The sequence below is a fragment of the Procambarus clarkii genome, chromosome 13 (assembly GCF_040958095.1).
Source record: "Procambarus clarkii isolate CNS0578487 chromosome 13, FALCON_Pclarkii_2.0, whole genome shotgun sequence".
Lineage (NCBI taxonomy): Eukaryota > Metazoa > Arthropoda > Malacostraca > Decapoda > Cambaridae > Procambarus > Procambarus clarkii.
Genome location: NC_091162.1, coordinates 25,669,228 through 25,689,920, shown reverse-complemented (window position 1 = coordinate 25,689,920; position 20,693 = coordinate 25,669,228). Strand labels below are relative to the sequence as shown.

Here is a 20,693-nt window from a genome sequence, read left to right as displayed (position 1 = left end):
GTTTAGATTAGTTCTTTTATTATTCACCCCATACCCATCTTGTGGGCGGTAGTGGTCCGGTTAATGAGACTAAAAATTTATTATTGTTTGCAGTTATTGTTCTAAATAGTTGGTTTTCTGTAATTAATTTTTATAAACATAGTGCTCATACAAAGTATATACTATGATAATTACTCTAAGTTCATCATGTAAACAAATAATAATGTAAACACCTGCGGTATATTTATGTATACAAATTATGCAACTTGAAAATACTATCATACCCAAGAACCTCTTCCTTGCATTAAGTAACTTCTACTATGAACTTTCACAAAATACTTATAAATATTTATATTTTTGTGTTCAATAATTTGCAAAAAAGGCATATAACAAAGGAGTATACATTTTTATTGGTGAGTGTACACTTGGGAACTGTGAGCGCTGCCTATTCCAGCGACCGTCGGCCAGCACCGTCGCCATTTTTGTTGTTCAGACGCAGGAGAAATTTCGGGGCAATATTTTTCTCCTAACTTCAAAACCCTTTCAGGTAATATGGTCTAGCGAGGCATAATGTGCCCATACGGAATGGTGTGGTTGTGTAGCGAGTGTTATTGACCTATTCGGCCGGTGGTGAGGGGGGAGGCTTGAGTAGTAATACTTTATATAGTCTCTAAAATTAGACGGGCTCAGATTCTCTCAAGATCTGTTTCTTCGTCCTGATATATTAGTGCCAAGTAGGGTGCTGTAGACGACACGGGAGACATCTCCCGTCACGCAGGGTGCAGTCGCACCTCCACAGATCTCCAGTATCATCTATTGATACTGGTAATGGCTCAAAAGGGCCACCACTTACGGGCTATTCATGCCCGTGCCACCTTTTGGGTGGCGTAATCTTTATCACTCTTACTGTAGACGTGATTGGTCCAGTCTAGACCCCTGGAGGATCTTAAGGGGGCAAGAGTTCACTTGTGACAGGCCAGGTAGCGCACCTTTAAGGTCAAATGTTACAAAGAATCCCGAACGTCAGAATAAATAATAACGCAACGGGTACACCAGGCCTAGTAGGCAGGGTATAAATCGCTAGACCTCGCTCTCCCATAGTCATTAATAGGTAAGTACACCTAGATTTGCCACAAGGCTACTGGGGGGGGGGGCCTTCGACAAGCCGTTGGCTTCCTGTCCTTGTCGAGGCCATTAAGGTTAGTGGCACTTGGGTAAATCAGATTGTATCTGAAGTGGGCTCTATGAGTTCCTACGTTACAAGCCCGGCCTGAGGCCAGACTTTAACTAGTGATAACTTTGTGCAACAGACTGTTGCTTGCAATGGCCCAAAGTCCATATATCCACTATAACCCTGTTGGTCCAGCACTTGCTGGAAACTGAAATGTTTTGTTGGTTTCCTTTTGTTCTGGCCTGCTTGATACCTGGTTGATGGGGTTCTAGGAGTTCTTCTACTCCCTAAACCCGGCCCGAGGCCAGGCTTGACTTGTGAGAGCTTGGTCCACCAGGCTGTTGCCTGGAGCGGCTTGCAGGGCCACATACCCACCACAGCCCGGCTGATCCGGAACTGGCGGTATTTCTTATGCTAGATGGGAGGATATTGAACAGCCTTGGACCTCTTATAATGTACAAATAGTGCTCTCCGATTGTGCTTTTGGCACCTCTACACTGGCTCTTATTTTCTCCTTTCGTACGTGAGGTCTATGTCCTTGACACAATCGAGGGGCCAGAGTTCAATCTCTAGATAAAACTTTCGCGCTTTGGGCGAGAGAGCGCCAGACCACCGCAAGGTGGGGCCGAGTATATGTATAATGTGTATACTCTTTTCACTTTGGTCACCTCAATTCTTGTCCTAGGTCTTTCATTTTGATATCAATGTGTTCGCAATAAAATTCCCTACAAGAGTATATACATATAATGTCCAAAACTGCAGCGCGCCCCACCCGCAGTCGAGCCAGAAACGGGTCAAATTTTTTAATTTTTGACGCCATACTGCGTCATTTCCACAATGACGCCATACTGCGTCATTCCCACAATGACGCCATACTGCGTCATTCCCACAATGACGCCATACTGCGTCATTCCCGTCGTCTTAATAAATTTTTTATGCCATACTGAATCATCACCGAGCGAAAGTGTTAAGACAGGAACAGTTAGGTACGTTTCCTTTTACCAGTTGCCTCTGTGCACCTAGCGGTAAACAGATACATGGGAGTCAGGCAACTGTTGTGGGTTGCAACCTGGGGAAGGTCAGTAGTTGGCTTTGGGAGACCTTGATAAGCCAAAGTACAGGCTTTATGTCCTCAACAATTAGAATTATAATTCGAGTCGTATCCCAAAATATCTCCAGGGATGTCGGGAGGGTAGAGTAGAAGGGGAAAAAGAAGCAAGCCAATGACAAATGACATCCTATATCTTGTACAGAGTTTGGGTTTCTATGGAAACGAGAAACCTGTTATGTTAAGTACAGGAAACCTGGCATGGCCCCCAAGACCAAGGAGTGCCAGACCAACCGGGCTGTGGTGGGTATGTGGGCCTGCGGGGCCACTCCAAGTAACAGCCTAGTGGACCAAACTCACAAGTCAAGCCTGGCCTCAGGCCGGGCTTGGGGAGTTGAAGAACTCCCAGAACCCCATCAATCCCCAAGGCACTCTACTTGGGGAGTAGAAGAACTCCCAGAACTCCATCAAGCAGGTAAACCAGGTATCAACCAGGGTAGCGAACATAAGACACTAGTGCCCAGGGTGGCATGCAAGTAAATTTTGCTGGTACAGTATTTGCAAAGACACAGGTGACCCTTGTTAAAATTGTGCCCAGTCCCTGTGGCGCAGTGGTAACACACTCGCCTGATTCTTCGCAAGCGCTTTGGCCTGGGTTCGTATCCTGGCCGAGGAGGATTTACTTGGCACCAATCCTGAACTGTAGCCTCTGGTCACCCAGCAGTGAATGGGTACCTGGTTGTTAAACGATTTGGCATGTCGTATTCCGGGGAAAATTAGGATTAAGGACTTGCCCAAAATGCTATGCGTGCTAGTGGCTGTATAAGAACGTAAGAACTATTGTATATAAATAAAAAATACAAAAAATATATTCCCTAATAACAGGAAAAAAAAAAAGACTTACCATGGCTGTCTTGAAGCAAAGAAATCTCCTGATGTCATCAATTCATGCTCACTCCTGCAGCTAGTAATTAACTAAATTAATTAAATAAATAACAAATATTTATAAATATAAAAAAAATAATAAATATAATATAAAAAATTTAAATACAATAATTAATTAAGTGTAGTTACAGGACGAGAGCTACGCTCGTGGTGTCCTGTGTTCCCAGTACTCTTTGTCATAGGACGTTTTGAAACTACTGATGGTTTTGACTTTTCGCTTAAGTTGTTCAACTGTCTTCCACTCTGTTTGCAAAAGTGAACTTTCTAATGTTTTTTTGGCAGCTTTATTTCCTTAGTGTGAACCTTTTGTCCTCTTGCTTTTGAAGTTGCAATTTTCAAAAATTCTTTGTAAATTTTGTTGATGCCTGTTACTATTTTGTACATAGTGATCATATCACCTCTTTTTCTTTTATCGTCTAGATTTGGTATATTTAACAACTCTAAATCTCTCCTTGTAGGTCTTGTTTTTCAGTTCCTGGAGCCATTTGGTTGCATGTCTTTGCACTTTTTCCAGTTTGTTGATGAGCTTCTTGAGATATGGGCACCCATGCTACAGCTGCATATTCTAACTTTGGTCTTACAAAGGTCAAGAATAATGCCTTTAGTATTTTCTCATCCATGTGCAAATGGATATTTTCTCATCCATCCATGTAGTTGGATTGCATGAGGATCATTATTCAGAATGTCTACGTTGGTACCAGAATATAATGCCATGTCAGTGACCATCCTGTTTCACAGTCAGAGAGTATGAAGAATATAAGTCCAAAACTGTGGCATTTAGAGGGGGGGACACTGCTTGAAGGCAAGATGTCTTTTGAAAAGCACAAGTGATTTGTCAGTCACCAGCTTCTGACCTGACGTATGTGTAGAAATCTTTGAACTTCCCAATCAGTTCACTGAGGCATTGCCTCACCTTCCACAGTCTATCATCTGTATTCTGGTTTTTGCTATTCTCAGAACAGGTGATTGGGCAACAGTCTTTGTTCCAATAGTCCTGGATGACATGATTCACTGAATGCAGACAATGTCACAAGACATTGGGGAGGGGGGGGGGTTGCGCTTATTATGAGATGGCTTGGAACAAATCCACAGGGGCCATGACGAGGATTCGAACCTGCGTCCGGGAGCATCCCAGACACTGCCTGAATCGACCGAGCTACGACAGGGTTAAAAGGGTTGAAACCGAAGTTCTACTGAACTTAATGGATCCCGTAGCCTCTCCGAGGCACAAACCAGGATTTTACACCCACCCCCCCCCTCCCCTTCACCCAAGCTATGTCAATAGGCCATTCTCCCTCTTCGGCCTTACATCATTACACATCAATATTCATTTGATGCATCACGTTAGTGTGAGATGGTTAGGATTTTCTATTTTTAAGATTTATATTGTTTGTATTTGAGTGAAATTGAGCGTGAACAGTACACAGAATATGGTATGGGGGACAAGTTAGGTGAAAGCAGTAAACATAATTGTGTGTACTGTACAGATAATTTATAAGAAGCACTGTATACCAGGACTTGCCAGTACGTAGCGGTGAGGTATTCCAATGGGTAACTGCTGAAGTGTGGTGGTGGTAATTGTTGTAAATGCAGTACCAGTAATGGTGAATTATATTTTTGTGAAAGTTTTAACCTCCTTCCACAGGGTAATAGAAATATTAGAAATATAGAGTAAGTATGGGATATAATATGTTTATATTGTGAGGGATGCCTGGATAAGAGGCTGGGGGATTACCACCTTCCGTTGGATGAAAATAAGAAAATATGTAGTTCATTTATTTTTAACAGTGTGCACAAGATTGGCTTCAATATGAACAACAGTCCACATGGGATGGCCCCATGGCATGGAGGCAGTGGACATGCACAAGGGGGAGGGTGGTATGCTGGTCCACCTGGACACTATGGAGGTTACGGAGGCTCGTATAATGGTCCACCAGGACCCCCTCCACCTGGCTGGAATGGTTACGGACCTGGTGGAGGTGGCAATGGTGGCGGCAATTATGGAGGATATGGTGCATATGTAAGTACTGTACTTTCCTGTAGTTGTATTTGGCATATTTTGTATAAATTGTAATTGTCCTGTTCAGTAGTTGTGCTGTAATGTCCCTGTTCAATAGTAGTTCTGTACAATATTTTCAAGTGTTAGAATTAGATAAATATAGAAGCTATGATTTTTGTTTGATCTGTAGTTGTCTTATAATTTATATGAATTTTTAATTAATTATTTTATTGACCAGAGAAATGGATTAGCAGTGAAATGCAGTACAGTATTTATTCACTTGTAGAGTGGGACATACTATATATTCTAATATTTGAGAATATATATATCGATTGATAATATGCATTAAATTCTGTGCAATAATGAGAGTACAGTACTGTAAATAGTTTCACGTCATACGTATACTGTACAGTAAATGTACTCCAGGGGCCAGATTCACAAAACAGTTATGCAAGTAATTGCAAAAGTATGTACGTACTTACGAACGTGTACGTACATCTCTCCTCAATCTTTGACGGCTTTGGTTACATTTATTAAACAGTTTACAAGCATGAAAACTTCACAATCAACTGTTATTGTCATAAACAGCCTCCTGGTGCTTCGGAGGTCATTAACTGTTTAATAATTGTAAACTAGGCTGCCAAAGATTGAGAAAAGGTGTACAGGTTCGTAAGTGCTTGCATAACTGCTTCATGACTCTGGCCCCAGGACACAATGGCAAACTCATCATCTGAGCATAATTTTTGCATGTGCCAGATGAGCATTATACTGTACTGTAGTCAGGAGAATCCCTTTAAATTTGTTTCCTATATTTTTCATATAATTTTCTATCACAAAATAAAAACAAAAAAGTTTTTGCACATGGGTTAGCTGCTGAAAAAAATATTTGCTTATAGTACTGTAGGGAGAATTTTGGATCTTATTATATTAACAGGATGTAACTCATTGCTAGAAGCTACAGTTTTGCTAGATTAGTATAATTTTGTGCTAATGTACAATGTTTAGAAAAAATTTCCATTTAATACATTTAAGATATCTTATAATATGCACGAGGCCTGTGAGTATCTTGACTCATACTTATAATTTTAGCAAATTCATTGTGTGGAAATTTTTGCAGGAAAATCTTATAAGATTGCTCAACTAATAGTTAAAGGTAAAACCTTTACCCTCCATTGTGCCTCTGATTATAAAGGAAAACTAGGAATATAGAAGCTAAGACTGGAGGATGGGTACGGTTATGTGCACATGATGTTATTTTGTATGTATAGTTGAACCTAATAATTTTTTCCCCAACAGCAAGCCTCTTGGGGATATGGTGTACCACCTGGACTATCTGGCCCACCTCCACAACAACCACAATCTGACAATGGTAACAATAATAAGAACAACAATAGTTCTGGAAATAGCAATAACCCTCCTCTTCCACCTGGTCCTCCACCAGCTGGCCAGAATCCAGAAAGTGATGGACAGGATAAGATGAATAATTTAAACACAACCAGCAACAATTCTCCAGGAAAACATCAAGATAGCAGTAATCAACAAAATGCTAATGTTCCACCACCCCAACATTATGCTAGTCAGGAATACAGTCAGGGTTATAATCACAACTATAACCAGCCGTATTGTCCAAGTTACGATAATTATAGCGGCTACACTGGTGGATGGTATGGCCCCTCTGGGCCTCCAAGAGGGCCGCCATCAAACTACAATCAGCCACCTGTGGGTCGAGCAAACTCGCCAGTTGCCTCTGGTGGTCCTGTAAAATTTAATCTTCCAAGTAAAAAAGGCCTTGGGTATAATGTCTTGCAGCAACAACAACAGGCACAGCAAACACAACAGCAAGCACAGCAGGCACAACAACAAGTACAGCAGCAGCAGCAGATACAACAACAGCAGCAGCAGCAACAACAAATACAACAACAACAGCAGCAGCAGCAGCAGCAGCAGCAGCAACAACAACAACAACAGCAGCAGCAGCAGCAGCAACAACATCATGAACATCAGCAACAGCAGCATTATCAGCAACATAATACTAGTCATAAGAGTAAGAAGAATAAAAAGAATAAAACTAATATAGTCATGTCCAACAACCCATGGAACAAGATGCAGTTTATGAATAACCAGCAACAGCAGCAGCAGCAGCAACAGCAACATCCTTCCATTAGTTCATTAACTGGAAAAGAAAATGCAGATGGGCAGCCTCCATCCAATAACGCCTCAGTTAATGAAAGCCAAAATGCAATAAACAATACACAAGAAACAAAAGCAGTCAAAGATATAAAAGGAATGACTGGATTAGTTGCAAGTGGGGATTGGCCTGAAAGTCTGAAGTAAGTGAATTTTAGTATAGTCATTAGATAATATTTATCGTTTAGTCATATACTATTTTCACCTGCTTTGTGTCCAATATTTTACATCCTAAATCATTGGTCATTAAGTAAAAATAAACAAAGATTTTTTTGAAGTTATGATCATTACTGTATAGATAACATGCTACCTTCACAGGGCTTACGTTGGGCGGTGTTTTGCTCGCTGTGTCACAGAATTGGACAAAGACCAAGTTGAAATATGTCTTAAGGGGAAGCTTACACAAGCAGCAAATAATGGAACACTGTGGACTAAAGTAAGTTTTCATTGATCATTGTTTTAAAACTATTTATACACAATTTAAATTTGTTTTGTTTTGGTAATTGGCTATTCTTATTCTCATATTAGGTAGAGTATTTACCTTGAAAGGACTCCATTTCAGTTTGTTTACCGTAGACCTATAGTTGTGACACGGTGTTACCTGTGACTGTCTATTGCATCCATCATTAACCACTTAGGATATAAATTAAAAAGGCTTGTCTTCTGCACTACTGAAGAATTAAATGTGTTTAAATTAATATAATTGTAGAAAAGCAACTTTTATATTGGGAAAATATACTTGAAAGAAAAATTTAATTTTGCCTAAAAATGTTTATATAAGCAGGGGTTTCCCATCTGTTCAATGGGAAGTGTCTGAAAATGCAAAAACATGATGCAATAGCTATACTGAATTTATATGAAATATACTTCAAGTTTAAGCTTTACTACTCGCATATTAAAACAATTTTATGATTATCATAAGAATACTATTACTGTAATTACTTTCAACACTCAAAATCTGAATGGCTTCCATTCAGTACTTTTTATGTATAGCGATCTTGCGCCACTGTTCACTCCTCAACGTCTGTGTGGACACTGCTGGGGTAGAAATAATTTTGCTGACTGGCCTGTAATGATGCCATATATTCAATGATTTTATAGGGGGGAATTCACCCGTGTCCTACTTCAAATGGCGCTCGGAAAATCACAGAAGTATTTCAACCCCAACTCCCGGTTGTGCAGGTACGTTGCTCAACCTTTGAGAGATAATAAATTTAGTTTTTGGTAGGTAAATTTTGAACGGGTTGATAAATTTAGATTTTGGTAGGTAAATATTGAATGGGGGTTGATAAATTTATTTTTGGTAGGTAAATATTGAATGGGGGTTGATAAATTTATTTTTGGTAGGTAAATATTGAATGGGTTGATACTTTATCTTAGCATTTTATACGAGTGTGTCATGTCTACTCATAGGTAGTGTCAACACTGGGCTACATGGAAAATACATGTGACACTCGGACAGTCACGTAATAAGCCTATGGATGGGATCAAGTGTCCCATTCAGACCATAAAGTATGCCATGACTTGAAAGATTGAGAAACATGCTCATGATAGTACAGTATAATGGATGGTTGGATAATGATGAGAGTGGTAAGGAAGTAGGGTTTAATGAATTTCCGGGTTGCAGGAAAGGAGGAAAGCTGAGAAATATGCTCAAAGTTATTTATTTTTGTATGTGAACAACATACACAAAGTAGAATGAACAGGTTTGGGTGGATATAGTTAGGAGAGAATAGAGGATTTACATTTTACTTTTAATATGTATTTACATATTGGGTATTCCTGATAGGAGTATAATCTAGGCTTGTTTATTTAGTACTCCTATAGGTTTCCATTGAAATACAAGTACTCAAATTTGAGCAAAAAACAGATATTGATAATATTGAAACTGATCATTGTAACTGGAGAGCAATTTAGTAGATGTAGAGCTGTGTGTCCATGTGTTAGATAGGAATAGAGTGGCTGTACAGTATTATGAGAAATTATTTCAACCCTCGGTGTTCACAGACCTTTTGTGGTGTGGGTGGGTGTGTGTTACCTGCTGCTGTGTCATCCCATCAGTACCCTATGCCTTCAGTTTTCCTCAAACAGCATAGTAGTAGTAGGCATCCATTAGTCTCGGGAGACTATGGAGTGGCGCTCTGGTTGTTGGTCTGGAGTGGCATCTCCAGGGCGCAAAGTCAGGGTAGGTTGGTACGGGGAAGGAAGCTGTCACCTGTGCAGCAGGTCCCTCCTCTCCACGACGCCGAAAGTCTCCAATGGAAAGGCAAATGCCAATACGATTCGTTCCAGTGCCATCACAGGAACTGTCAGAATGAGGTTGAAGGCAACAACGAAATGCCCTAGGGGCTCCAGCTCCGGAGTTTACCTCAAAATTGGTAAAAGAAGGCACAGGGGCTCCAAACCTGGAGACTGCCGTGGTCGTGGCCGGAGAAGAACCACCACAGCAAGGGCAAGAATGACCCCAGCCTCCTGAAGCAGGGCTTGGGCTGCACGAGACCCAGGCGGTGGACATCCGAGCCCCGCATCTACACGGTTCCAAACAGAGATCATCACAGCCCCCCCTTTCATCCGAGGCCGGCTTCCTTCATGACACTGGGCAAGAAGAGCCAGAACCAAGGCTAACCGGCTATCGTGGAGCCAGAAGGATCACTCTTCCTGAGGACAACTCCAGACTGGACTGGACTAGACCCAGAGCAACAACAGAAGAGGAAAAATGGTAAATGCACTACCACCTTGACCAGTCTAGTTACAAGGCATCCACCGTGAGTGCCTTGTGATCAGTGAATGGAGCCACATAAGAAGGAAGTTGCCAGTTCCATGCCAACATGAGGTCCACTGCAGGTCGACGAAACATCTCGTAGAACCAGCAGAATGTTGCATCGTTGATGCTCCATTCTTCTTGAAACACTCCAGCAATCACAAGTCTATTGTATTTCTATTCAGACCAATATATGTCATTGTAATTTCTGTCACTGAACTTATCAGTTTGTATCCATTATTTCAGTCCACGTGAACCACTCATAGAACTAAACCCCGAGAATCCAGAAGACAAGCTACATAAAGAGTCCAGCTCCAAAAGATAAGATCGAAGTGGCATCTCTTTTCCCTGAAGTACAAAGTAAGAACCACTGGGGAGCAGTTGGAATGGAGATGCAGAACAGTGCCCAAAGAAAGCCAAATCCTTCGCAGAGCTTGCCACACAGCCCAAAATCATGCACCATACTGTGTACCTGACAGAATGGTCCTGATCACCGACCTTGGAAGGCCTGGTGTGCACTGGTCATAAAGCCCCAATCAGAGCTTGAGGCATCCATGAACACACCAGATGATGGGAGGATGTTACCATGGAACTGAACCCTGAAGAACCAAAAGAGGAAGATGACAAAGAAAGAGCTACCAAAAGGGCAGGCAGGGCCCTGGAAGTAGTAAAATGTGCAGCACAGGAGGATGGACCCAATGACCAAGGATGAACCACAAGTCTGCCAAATCCTACTTGGAAACTGGAAACACCCAGGAGACCCTCCAAAGTGAACACATCGAGTGACAAGGAAGAATGGTGCCACAGAACTGAACCCTGAAAAAAAACAAAAAGGAACTAGGTGAAGAACTAGATGCCAAAAGGGTGGCAATGCCTGGTAGTAGCAAAACTGGTAGAAGGAACTAGAGGATGGGCCCAAAGACCGAGGAAGGACTGAAAGTCTGTCACCTCTCGGGAACCGGAAACACCAGAGACAAAACTGGAAACAAACATGTACAGGGCAACTACATACCAAGGACCATGCACATGAACACGACCTGACAGTCCCAAATGCAGAAGGAAAAGGAAGACCATCCTCACTGCAAATCGAGGGGGGGGGGGACTTGAAAGCCATACAAAATGTGGGATCAGGAGTAAAATTGACCAAAAGCCAATCCCCTGCCTCCCCCTTAGCACCGACCAAAAAGGGAACCTGGAAAAAAACGGCCAGTGTAAAGAATCACAAGGGACTGAAAATCTGACTTTGTTGAAGGCCTCCAACAGGAAGAGAGGCCCTAACCCTACTGGACTGTCTCTTGAGAAAAATGTGGACAGAACCCTGATAGAAGAAATGGAACAAATAGAGCGACATCTACTGCTAAGGGGACCTAAGCACAGTGCCCATGGGACAGAGGAATGGCAAAAAAAAAAAGCACAAAAGGGATTATGGACTAGGCCGAAACTATGTTAAATTTTGTATGCTCTTCGTTAGCTGCTGCTTTCATGTCAATATTCCTGTGTCATTGTGGTTGATTCTGTGTTCTCATGGCTCTGGAGTCATTTAATCCTGTGGTGATCAAAAGTATTGTCTATTTCATATCTCTAGCAAATATTAGACATTCAAATTTGCTGGGTTCCCAGCCATTTTGGAGTTACCTTGAATGAACTTTGGGACACTGCCATTAAGGTTATCCATACTTGCAATATTTCCTGGAAGAGCATGTCTTGTTCAGATTTCTACCCAGTCATTCATTCTGCAGTCTGCGACCTTTTGGTCCGCAGACTGCAGAATTGGGTCATTGGGCTTGCATTACAGGTTATATACTACATGCTCTTTAAAGTGACCTTTTCCCTTCGCCTTCCTTCAACCACCGTAATAAATGGTGGGAAACAGCTTTGGCTAGGTTGCGTATTGGTCACACCCAAGTGTGACCAATTTATGTTATGAGTTAAGTGTTAACTCATAACACTTAGTGGAACAACATCCTGCTTCTTTTTGTCCAAACCGCATTGTCCCACTTGCAGTCATGCACCTCCTTGTGGAATGTTTCGATGAAAAGGAAGATCATTCGTTTTGCTTTCCTAGTATTCCTCAGTAAAATCCCTGGTAAATCTGATATCTTTGATGTTGCTTTGTATATATTCTGGCAACCAGTGATATTTAGCATGTTTTGCATATCGTGTGACACAGTGAATGATATATACTGTAGTCTCTGCAGCTTAATGCGTTCTTTGGATAATTATTTTTGTCTGGGCCTATTACTAGAGGGGTAAATCCCCCCTTCCTCAGTTTACCACATAAAACTACAGTATAGCATCTAGAAGTGTTTGCTTAATTGTCCCAAACTTCCCATCATTGTATAACTTATTAGAACAAATTATTCTCTGAATTTTGTCAGCAATGCAGTTCTGAAAGATCGCCAAAATAATACAGATGCTAACTAACTCTCCTGGAAAATTATTTAAGCTAGGAAAATTTGTATACATATCAGTAGCTAAAGTAAATGCACTGTATATTATTATTTTATTTTTTTATTTTTTCAGAATTGGGACGAAGAATCTCTTCCCAGCATACACAGTGCATCCGCAGTTAACTTGGTGTCACACGTGAAGACCTGGAGTGCTACCAGTGATGCGGGATCAGACACAAGTTCCACTAGTCCTATGAAACAGCAAAACAAGAAGTCACCTTTCAAGAAGCAAATGGTGTCTCCTGGGTACTCTGCCCGAGGATTGAGGTACTGTACTTTGAAATATCTATTTATCAGTAGATGATGATTTGTGAAGTTATCTGAAATAAGATGTTTTATAGTTAGCTGGCATACAGTTATCCAGCACAGTGTTATACTTATAATCTTTTAAAATAGATAGTGTATTTTTGGATTAACACTTGCTTACCATCATAAGACAGTAACATCTTGATGCATAAATATACAAGTTTGATATGCTAGGTTTATACAAGGCAAAGCTGAAAGGAAGCAAAAATAAATATTTAAATGGGATAATGATTATAAAGTCGGAATGTATAGGTGGTTTTTCTGAATGTATTCAGATTGTTTTTAATGAAATAAGTGTGATAAGTGGGAAATAAGTGTCATGATTTAGTTCGTGGATGTGCATGAATTTCAAATTTGAAGGTGTGCCTAGGTAGCTATTTTTTTGGGTTGGGAGTGAAATTTGTATTTTTTTCCAAGAATCTGAAGAGTGATTGTGATGGGTGATTTCAGTAATAAAGTACAAATAAGCCTTGAATATAATATATATATACATGGCATTCCTGAAGTAAATGGTAGCAACTTGGCTGAAAGACTCGTGTGGCAAAAGGTTATGTATTACTAATACTGATATGCTCTGTCTTTAGTGACTTCATGAAAAATATTAATATTTTGTACGTAAAAAAATTTTCCTCGGGCCCCTTGTAATATTTTTTATTCGTAAAATAATATTATATAATTACAGGATATATGATATTGGATGAATGATGAAAATTTTACAAAAATGCTGATTTGACTACATTTATTGAAAGAAAAGGTCAAAAATGTGTATTATCTTTTGACATAAATATGTCAATATATCATAAAACATTTCATGTCTATGATATTTTGACATATATGTCAATATATGATAATTATATGAAGAATTAAATGGTGTGGGGTTGATGAATGACAAGGGAACGAAGGAGAGAAGTATTTGTATTAATACTTTAGTAATGTCGCTTTTATCGTATTACACTCTAGCATAGGAGACAAATGATTGTTTATTGAGCCTCATGTGATCAGATCATTTCTACTTTTTTTTTAAACAGAACACATCGATCAAAGTCTCATTCAAGATCTCACTCCCGATCGAAATCTCGTTCCCGATCAAAATCCTATTCACGGTCAAGATCACGATCCCCTATGTACAGAAAAGGAAAACGTGATGGTAAACGCCGCCACACCTCCTCAGATTCTGAAGATGAAAACAAGACTTTTATACGGCTGAATTCAAAGAAAGGACGAAGCCCAGTGAGTAGTCGAGGAGGAAAAGGCAAGAAGATTAAGGCAAAGAACAAGTGAGTAATGTACATTTATAAGTCACTTAATTATGGAAGTGTATTATTATAAAGTTGTGCGAGATGTTAACTGGTAATGGTACAAGTGAAAGGTGAATTTTCAGGTTTATATGAATTACAGAGGCTGAGTACTATTAATACTAATGAGGTGTAATGTGGATACAAAAATTTTTGTTGGGAAGGATTGGATCTTTAGAGAAGTTTAATGTTTATTGTGTTTCATAGTGCAACTGGTCAACAACACAAACGTCCCACATAATAAAAGTATTTGAGAGCGATCAGGAGTCGGCACTAGTTTCGTGGAAACCAGTGACTTCCACATCCCAGGCCAACATGGATTTAGAGCGGAGAGATCAGGTTTCTCGCAGCTACTTGACCACTTTTAACAAAATCAATGAGGTATTAGAAGAAAAACAAAATGCAGATGTGGTATACATGGACTTCACAAGGGCGTTTGATAAATGTGACCATGTATTGGTAGCACACAAAATGAAGTAAATGGGAATACAGTAACACAACCCATTCTCCTGTTTAGAACAGTAGTTTTTGTAACTATGTACACCATAGTACAAAGATTGCCATTCTAAGCAATTAGATAGTCGAATTTTGTACTATTCACTTTACAGTCGGAAAACATTGAGCTAAAATAACTTCTGAACCAAACCTCGTTCCTAGTTACCTATGAGAGTACGATTGCTGAACCAAACCTCATTCTTAGTTACCCATGAGAGTACTATTGCTGACTGAACCAAACCTCATTCTTAGTTATCCATGAGAGTACTATTACTAAAGATAACCTTATTCTTAGTTATGCAGGAAAGTACTATGTCTGAACCAAGCCACATTCTTAGTTGCTTAGTGCTGGGGACACTTTCTTAGAAACAAAGAGTGGTAGCTTAATTAGTATTTTCAGGGTCATTATGGTACAGTGTTGTCCATTTGGTTAGGGTTTCAACATAAATAATTTACCCGAGTGTGTTTGTGCTTGTTCCTTTTTTTCTTTGGTATGCTTCATAGTGAAAATGGTATATTTAATGAATGAGTGCATTGTATCTAATATCTGTGCATTTCTTTCCCACTTCGGCTCCCCTTGTTACTTAAGGCTGATGCGTCCCCATTCCGTAAAAGTATAAAAGGGGGGGGGGTAATGACAATGATGGTATTGGAATGTGAAACTCATTAATTAAACAATTAAATACTATCTCAAATTTCTTAGCAACAATTGAAACAATGAAGGTGAAGGAAAGACCCAATACATTAGTATGTGTATTAAACACCAAATTTTTGGATGTAACTTACAATGTTCTGAACATTGTATACAGTACCTTGAGAAAGGATGTAGGTTACATGTGAAAATTTGGATTTTAATACACTTACACATTTATTGGGTCTTCATCTTCATTCAAGCACTACAGTATTGTAGTAAGTTTCTCCAATTGAAGCCATACTAATAAAAGTTCAAATATAATTAGTTGAAATCTTTGTCTTTGCGTCATGTAATCACTGTTCTTTTAACAGGTTAGCGGATTCCCATTTCTACTCAAGACATGGTCGTATGAGTCTTGATCCCGAGTTCAGTACCTCTGAGAGGCTGCAGAAGAGAGCTGCTCGTTTTAATGCTAATGAAGTTGGAAGTCCAAACATAGGGGGTCCAAGAGTAGGGGGTCCAAGAATAGGTGGTCCAAGAGCAGGTGGTCCAAGAGCAGGTGGTCTGGGCCTAGGGGCTCCAAATCCAGGATCTCAACGGAAAAAGAAGCAAATCAATATTACTAAAACTATTAGTAACACCTTTACAGTGGATGGAGATGATATTGACTGGACATCAATGCACATTGTAGGAACCTCAACTGCTCTTGAAAAGCCTTACCTTCGATTAACAACAGTAAGTAAATTTGTTTGGACAGCTCCTTGACGAGCTAATTTTTAACTTGATATGATGTTATAATTTGTGAGTGACTTAAATTATGTAGCAATTTTTTAAATGAAGCATTGTGATTTTTTACATTTACATTTAATTTTTTAGGCACCTGATCCTTCTACAGTCAGAACAGTGGATACCCTGAAGCGCTCTTTGGAGCACATCAAACGTCAGTGGGTGCGCAACCAAGATTACAGATATGCCTGTGACCAGCTCAAATCGTTACGACAAGACTTGACCATCCAAGGTGTCAGAGATGACTTTACAGTTCAGGTGAATATTAATATAGAAACTAGTTGAAACCTCTTGGAGCTTTCCAAGAATTTTTTTTATTTGATGTGAAAGTATTTACTAACATGTGGTGGAATAAGTCCAAACCATTAAGGGGCCGGGAGTTAAACAAATACTGTATTCAAATTTAATGAAAATTACTTGAAAATGTTATGCAAAACTCCAATTTTTTGGCAACAGCGTCGTGAAAATTTCATCCCAATATGTTAAGAAATGGATTTGATATGAATGAAAAAAAGAAAGTGTTGATAAGAACAGCTCCTATTAATTGGAACTGAGGGATAATGCAGTGATAAAGAAATGCAAGCACCTGTCCAATGCACAAAGAAGAAGAAAGCAGTAAGGAGGGTTCACAAAGTGGATGCAGCTGGTGCCTTTCTAACATTACTGAGTAATACATAATAACACAAATAATAATGAATAAGTGTTATTATGCTGTATTTTGTTATATATCATATAAATACATTGCCCAATGCCAATGTCTTTGTGCATTGGGCAATGTCATTGTCCAATGACATTGTTCCAGCAATGTCCAAAAATATATATTTTTTTTTATGGGGGGGGGGGCCAAATTGTAGTTTTTGTTTTTGGCTTCTACATCTTGGAGAATGCATATCCGTCACTAAGGATGTGAAGTTGAAACGAAATTGGTCAACGTGTAAATCGGCCACAGGTGGTAGAACTTGCGACTTAATTTGTTTTGGCCAATTTTTTCACAGATTTCAAACACTATTTTCTAAGTGTGTTTGTGATTTTTTTTGTGACTTTTACAAAAGGGCTGCAGGCGCAGTCTTTCTATGAAGTCCTGAGAGTGACGAAGGTGGGCAGGGGAAAAGTGCCAAGGTAAGGTGTCAGGGTTTTAGCGAGCCAGGAGGCAAAAGGATAGCTGACAGAGCCCCGTTTTTTGTGACATTTTTGTCTACCTTTGGTTGAAAACCATTTCAATCCTGATTGTTGTTGATATATGTACTGTAGTAGTTACTTGACCACAATTTATGCTAACAGTGCAATAGAGTAGGAGTTTAAATTTTGAATGATTACCATAGATTGTTTATAACTGATAGCTTTTTATTACTGTGGAACTATATATTTTTCATACCGTTCACTACCACTGAATAAACTACTATAATTAGAATTTAATTTACTGCTTAGATTCTTTACCCATTTCTGAAGGAATCTTCCCTCATTATTGCAGGTATATGAAACACATTCTCGAATTGCCTTGGAAAAAGGAGATCACGAAGAGTTCAATCAGTGCCAGAGTCAGCTAAAGCAGCTGTATGGTGAAGTGGGCGGAGAAAACACACTTGAATTTATAGCTTACAGACTCCTTTACTACATCTTCACCAAGAACACCCTAGGTAAGTTGACTACTCTGACAGCAGTCTTGAAGATACAGATAAGCCATACACACACATATCACAATAACGTGATACTATACAGTACAGTATATCAAATGAACTAATCCATAAGGACTGCATTACCACCCTTGTGGGTTTGTTCAGATAAGCCATGTCATGGCTTTGTATGACGTGGCTTAAAAACCTTCATAATTTGAGCGTAACCCTTCCTTCTCTCTTCTTTAATCTTGTGGTTTTTACAAACTGTCTATTCTTTAGTGAGTACATTTCATTTTAAAATTATATTTTTATTTTATGTATCTCCTTTTCAGACATAACATCTCTAATGGCTGGTCTTACAGTGGAGCAGAAGCAGGATGAGTGCATTGGTTTTTCCCTTAAGTTACGTGCAGCATGGTCACTGGGAAACTATCATCGTTTCTTTCAGCTTTACCGAAATGCTCCAAAGATGGCCGGATATCTTGTCGACTGGTTTGCGGAGAGGGAGAGAAAGCAGGCATTAAGGGCGATGCTTAAAGGGTTTGTATATGTTTGTATATTAAAATAATATTAAGATTCTTTTTATTAACATAGTTCAATATGGCTTTATTAACAAGCACACAATTTCTCTTTTTCTCTTGTTGAAAGATATGAGGTAATGCTAATGATTTTCTTTTGTATGGTATGCTAAGTAATTGTACCAATAAGTATACGTTTTTGGTCGAGAGAATCGTAGAGCAAAATAAGCTTTTAGCATTAGTTTATTATTAGCAGAACAGTGAAAGATTAGATTATGATCTATCTACTCTCTCTCTCTTTTTTATGGCTCTCTTGTTATATTCTTTCAGCAGTTGTCCTTTTCTTATCCTACTTTTCAATTTCCTCCTTCATATTCTAGCTAAAGCAACTTTTGTGTCCTCGTGTCCAAAATAAGTAGCAACTGGCAGGCTTATATGGTAGACAGAATAGTATCATGGAGTCCTTTTGTAAATGTTTCGCTTGATGCTGTTGGATCTTCATCACGTGTGAAGCTTGCTGCTCATGGGAATATTTGTGAAGGGTTCTGCATGCTCTACCCTGCTTGAAATGCAGGAAATAGTAATATGACAGAATTGCTTAGAAAATTGGTATATTGTGATAGCATTTTTATTATTTTAAATCTTGTCCAGTGTACCAGTCATCCCTTTTCTTTATACTTATGTATTATTATTTAATTTCAAAACCAAGAAATTAGGTGTTATAGTTGACTACCTAATACTGTTTATAGATCACTAAAGCACCATATTAAATTTATTTATTGAATACAGTACTTTAAAGGATGTTCAATGTTGATACATATATATTTTTATACCTTAATACATAAATTTTAAAAACTAATTTGTCACCAATTGAATAGGTAGGTGTGAATATATGCAAATATATTCTGGGATTACTAAAGTTTGTATTTTCAGAACACTTTACCATTAATTTTGGTTATCGTGAGTATTTTAACAGTTATCATTTCAGAAACTTGAGTGAAGAATTCAAATTCCTCTGCTAAATGTCTGCATAAACTACAAGAGAATGATGATGCAGCTTCTTAATCCCCTCCTCTTGTTTCCTTGTAGCTATCGGCCGGGTAGTCTAGATGTCAGTTTTATTAAGTCGGAGTTGGCTCTCGGAACTCAAGAGGAATGGCAGAAATTTGAAAGCAGCATAAGTTTAGTGTATACCGATGTGTCAAAATCGAAAATAGACTGCAAACAATCTACCGCTGATGTTATTGCAACATAGCACGTTATGCTTGAAAGAGGACAATGGCAATGATATATTTCATTGGAAACCTAGTGGAAGTGCTTAAAGACTGGTGTCAAACTGAAGATTTGTCTTTAAAAAGTTGAGCATTGAGGGGTAGGTGGCTGGTGTGTGTATGTGATGGCTGTTTATTGTATTTTAATGACAAGATGGAGTTCTAGACTTGCTCATAAATATTTGTAAGTATTTCCATGAACCTAAATTGGAGTGCATGCGTACACAGTGGATGCAGTTTTTATGCATCAAACTCACTTCTCTTATGAAAAAGGAGAGATGAATGTGGATTTCTCGCTACTAAACATTCCCTGGTGTATGGAAAACTGAAAAGTACAAAGTAGAATTGAACTAAATTGAAGAACAGTGACCTAATGTTGTAGGGAATGCACAAACTTTAATAAAGGGACAGAAAAACTTGGAGACAGACAAAAAACTAATGGAGGTGAAACTCCTTAGAAGAAGACGAAATTGAATTATCCTGTTGCTTGGACTGTATTGGAGAACACCCCATGCATTCTGTTAACAGAACTTTGTCTTCACTTTTGATATAACCTTTTTCCCCATTAGCCCCAGGCATTCTTCCTTCCCATATCAACATGAAATTACAGTTTTATTTTGTTTTATCCTTTTCTATAACATTTAGTTTATGTATGAGTGAAGATTGTCATGCAGTCCTTGACATTCATTGTACATAAACAGGCATGTCATCCTTATCATCATCATCATCATCATCATTATCATCGATTTGAAGTCTGCAACAATAACACACAGGAAAACCTACGATCTGAATGATTATTGGGGAAGCTCAGTCATCGGAGCCTTCACCTAGTGTCAGGCATGTAAGCTGTGATACATAACCACAGGACCGTAGGGAGAGTGCAGGGCATTAGACGGTGCAGGATCTTCACGACTACTCAGGATCTTCAGGATAATAACGGATCTTCACGACTACTCAGGATCGTCATGGCACCGAGGAATGTTTAAAGGGCTAATCATACAGTTCTCTTGAAATGTACCTTATCCTATACCATTTTCAGGTACGTAAAGAATGAAGCATGGAGAGGGGATATTGCAGTTTAAGAACAAGATAATATGCATTTATATTGTCATACACTGTAAGAAGAATTCATTTACTCCAGCATAATATGAGTGAAAGTTTGCTTTTCTAAATTGGCAAATGTTCCTCGTCAAATCACCTTTTCACATTTGCAGTTTTACATATGTGGTGGA

The 20,693-nt window shown here is 39.1% G+C and overlaps 1 protein-coding gene across 2 annotated transcripts; it reads left to right on the top strand.

Annotated features, from left to right (window-relative positions):
- Nucleotides 1-396: 396 nt before the first annotated feature.
- On the top strand, nucleotides 397-20,691 carry LOC123761292 (leukocyte receptor cluster member 8 homolog). 2 transcript variants are annotated; one of them, XM_045747219.2, is made up of 12 exons: nucleotides 397-526; nucleotides 4,932-5,163; nucleotides 6,439-7,472; nucleotides 7,648-7,765; nucleotides 8,431-8,511; nucleotides 12,614-12,807; nucleotides 13,875-14,123; nucleotides 15,642-16,005; nucleotides 16,147-16,314; nucleotides 17,528-17,693; nucleotides 18,005-18,212; nucleotides 19,280-20,691. In XM_045747219.2, exons 2-12 carry the CDS (start codon nucleotides 4,954-4,956, stop codon nucleotides 19,443-19,445), a joined length of 2,958 nt encoding a protein of 985 aa, XP_045603175.1. In that variant the 5' UTR covers nucleotides 397-526; nucleotides 4,932-4,953; the 3' UTR covers nucleotides 19,446-20,691. The 2 variants fall into 2 exon arrangements, with proteins under 2 accessions (XP_045603175.1, XP_045603176.1); XM_045747220.2 differs by lacking the exon at nucleotides 8,431-8,511.
- Nucleotides 20,692-20,693: the final 2 nt, after the last annotated feature.

Excerpts from the sequence above, each read along its gene's own strand:
- LOC123761292 (XM_045747219.2), top strand. The coding sequence starts at position 4,954 with ATGAACAACAGTCCACATGGGATGGCCCCATGGCATGGAGGCAGTGGA. Across the intron at positions 14,124-15,641 it reads AAGATTAAGGCAAAGAACAA|GTTAGCGGATTCCCATTTCT; the intron begins GTGAGTAATGTA and ends TTCTTTTAACAG. Across the intron at positions 16,315-17,527 it reads GAGATGACTTTACAGTTCAG|GTATATGAAACACATTCTCG; the intron begins GTGAATATTAAT and ends TCATTATTGCAG.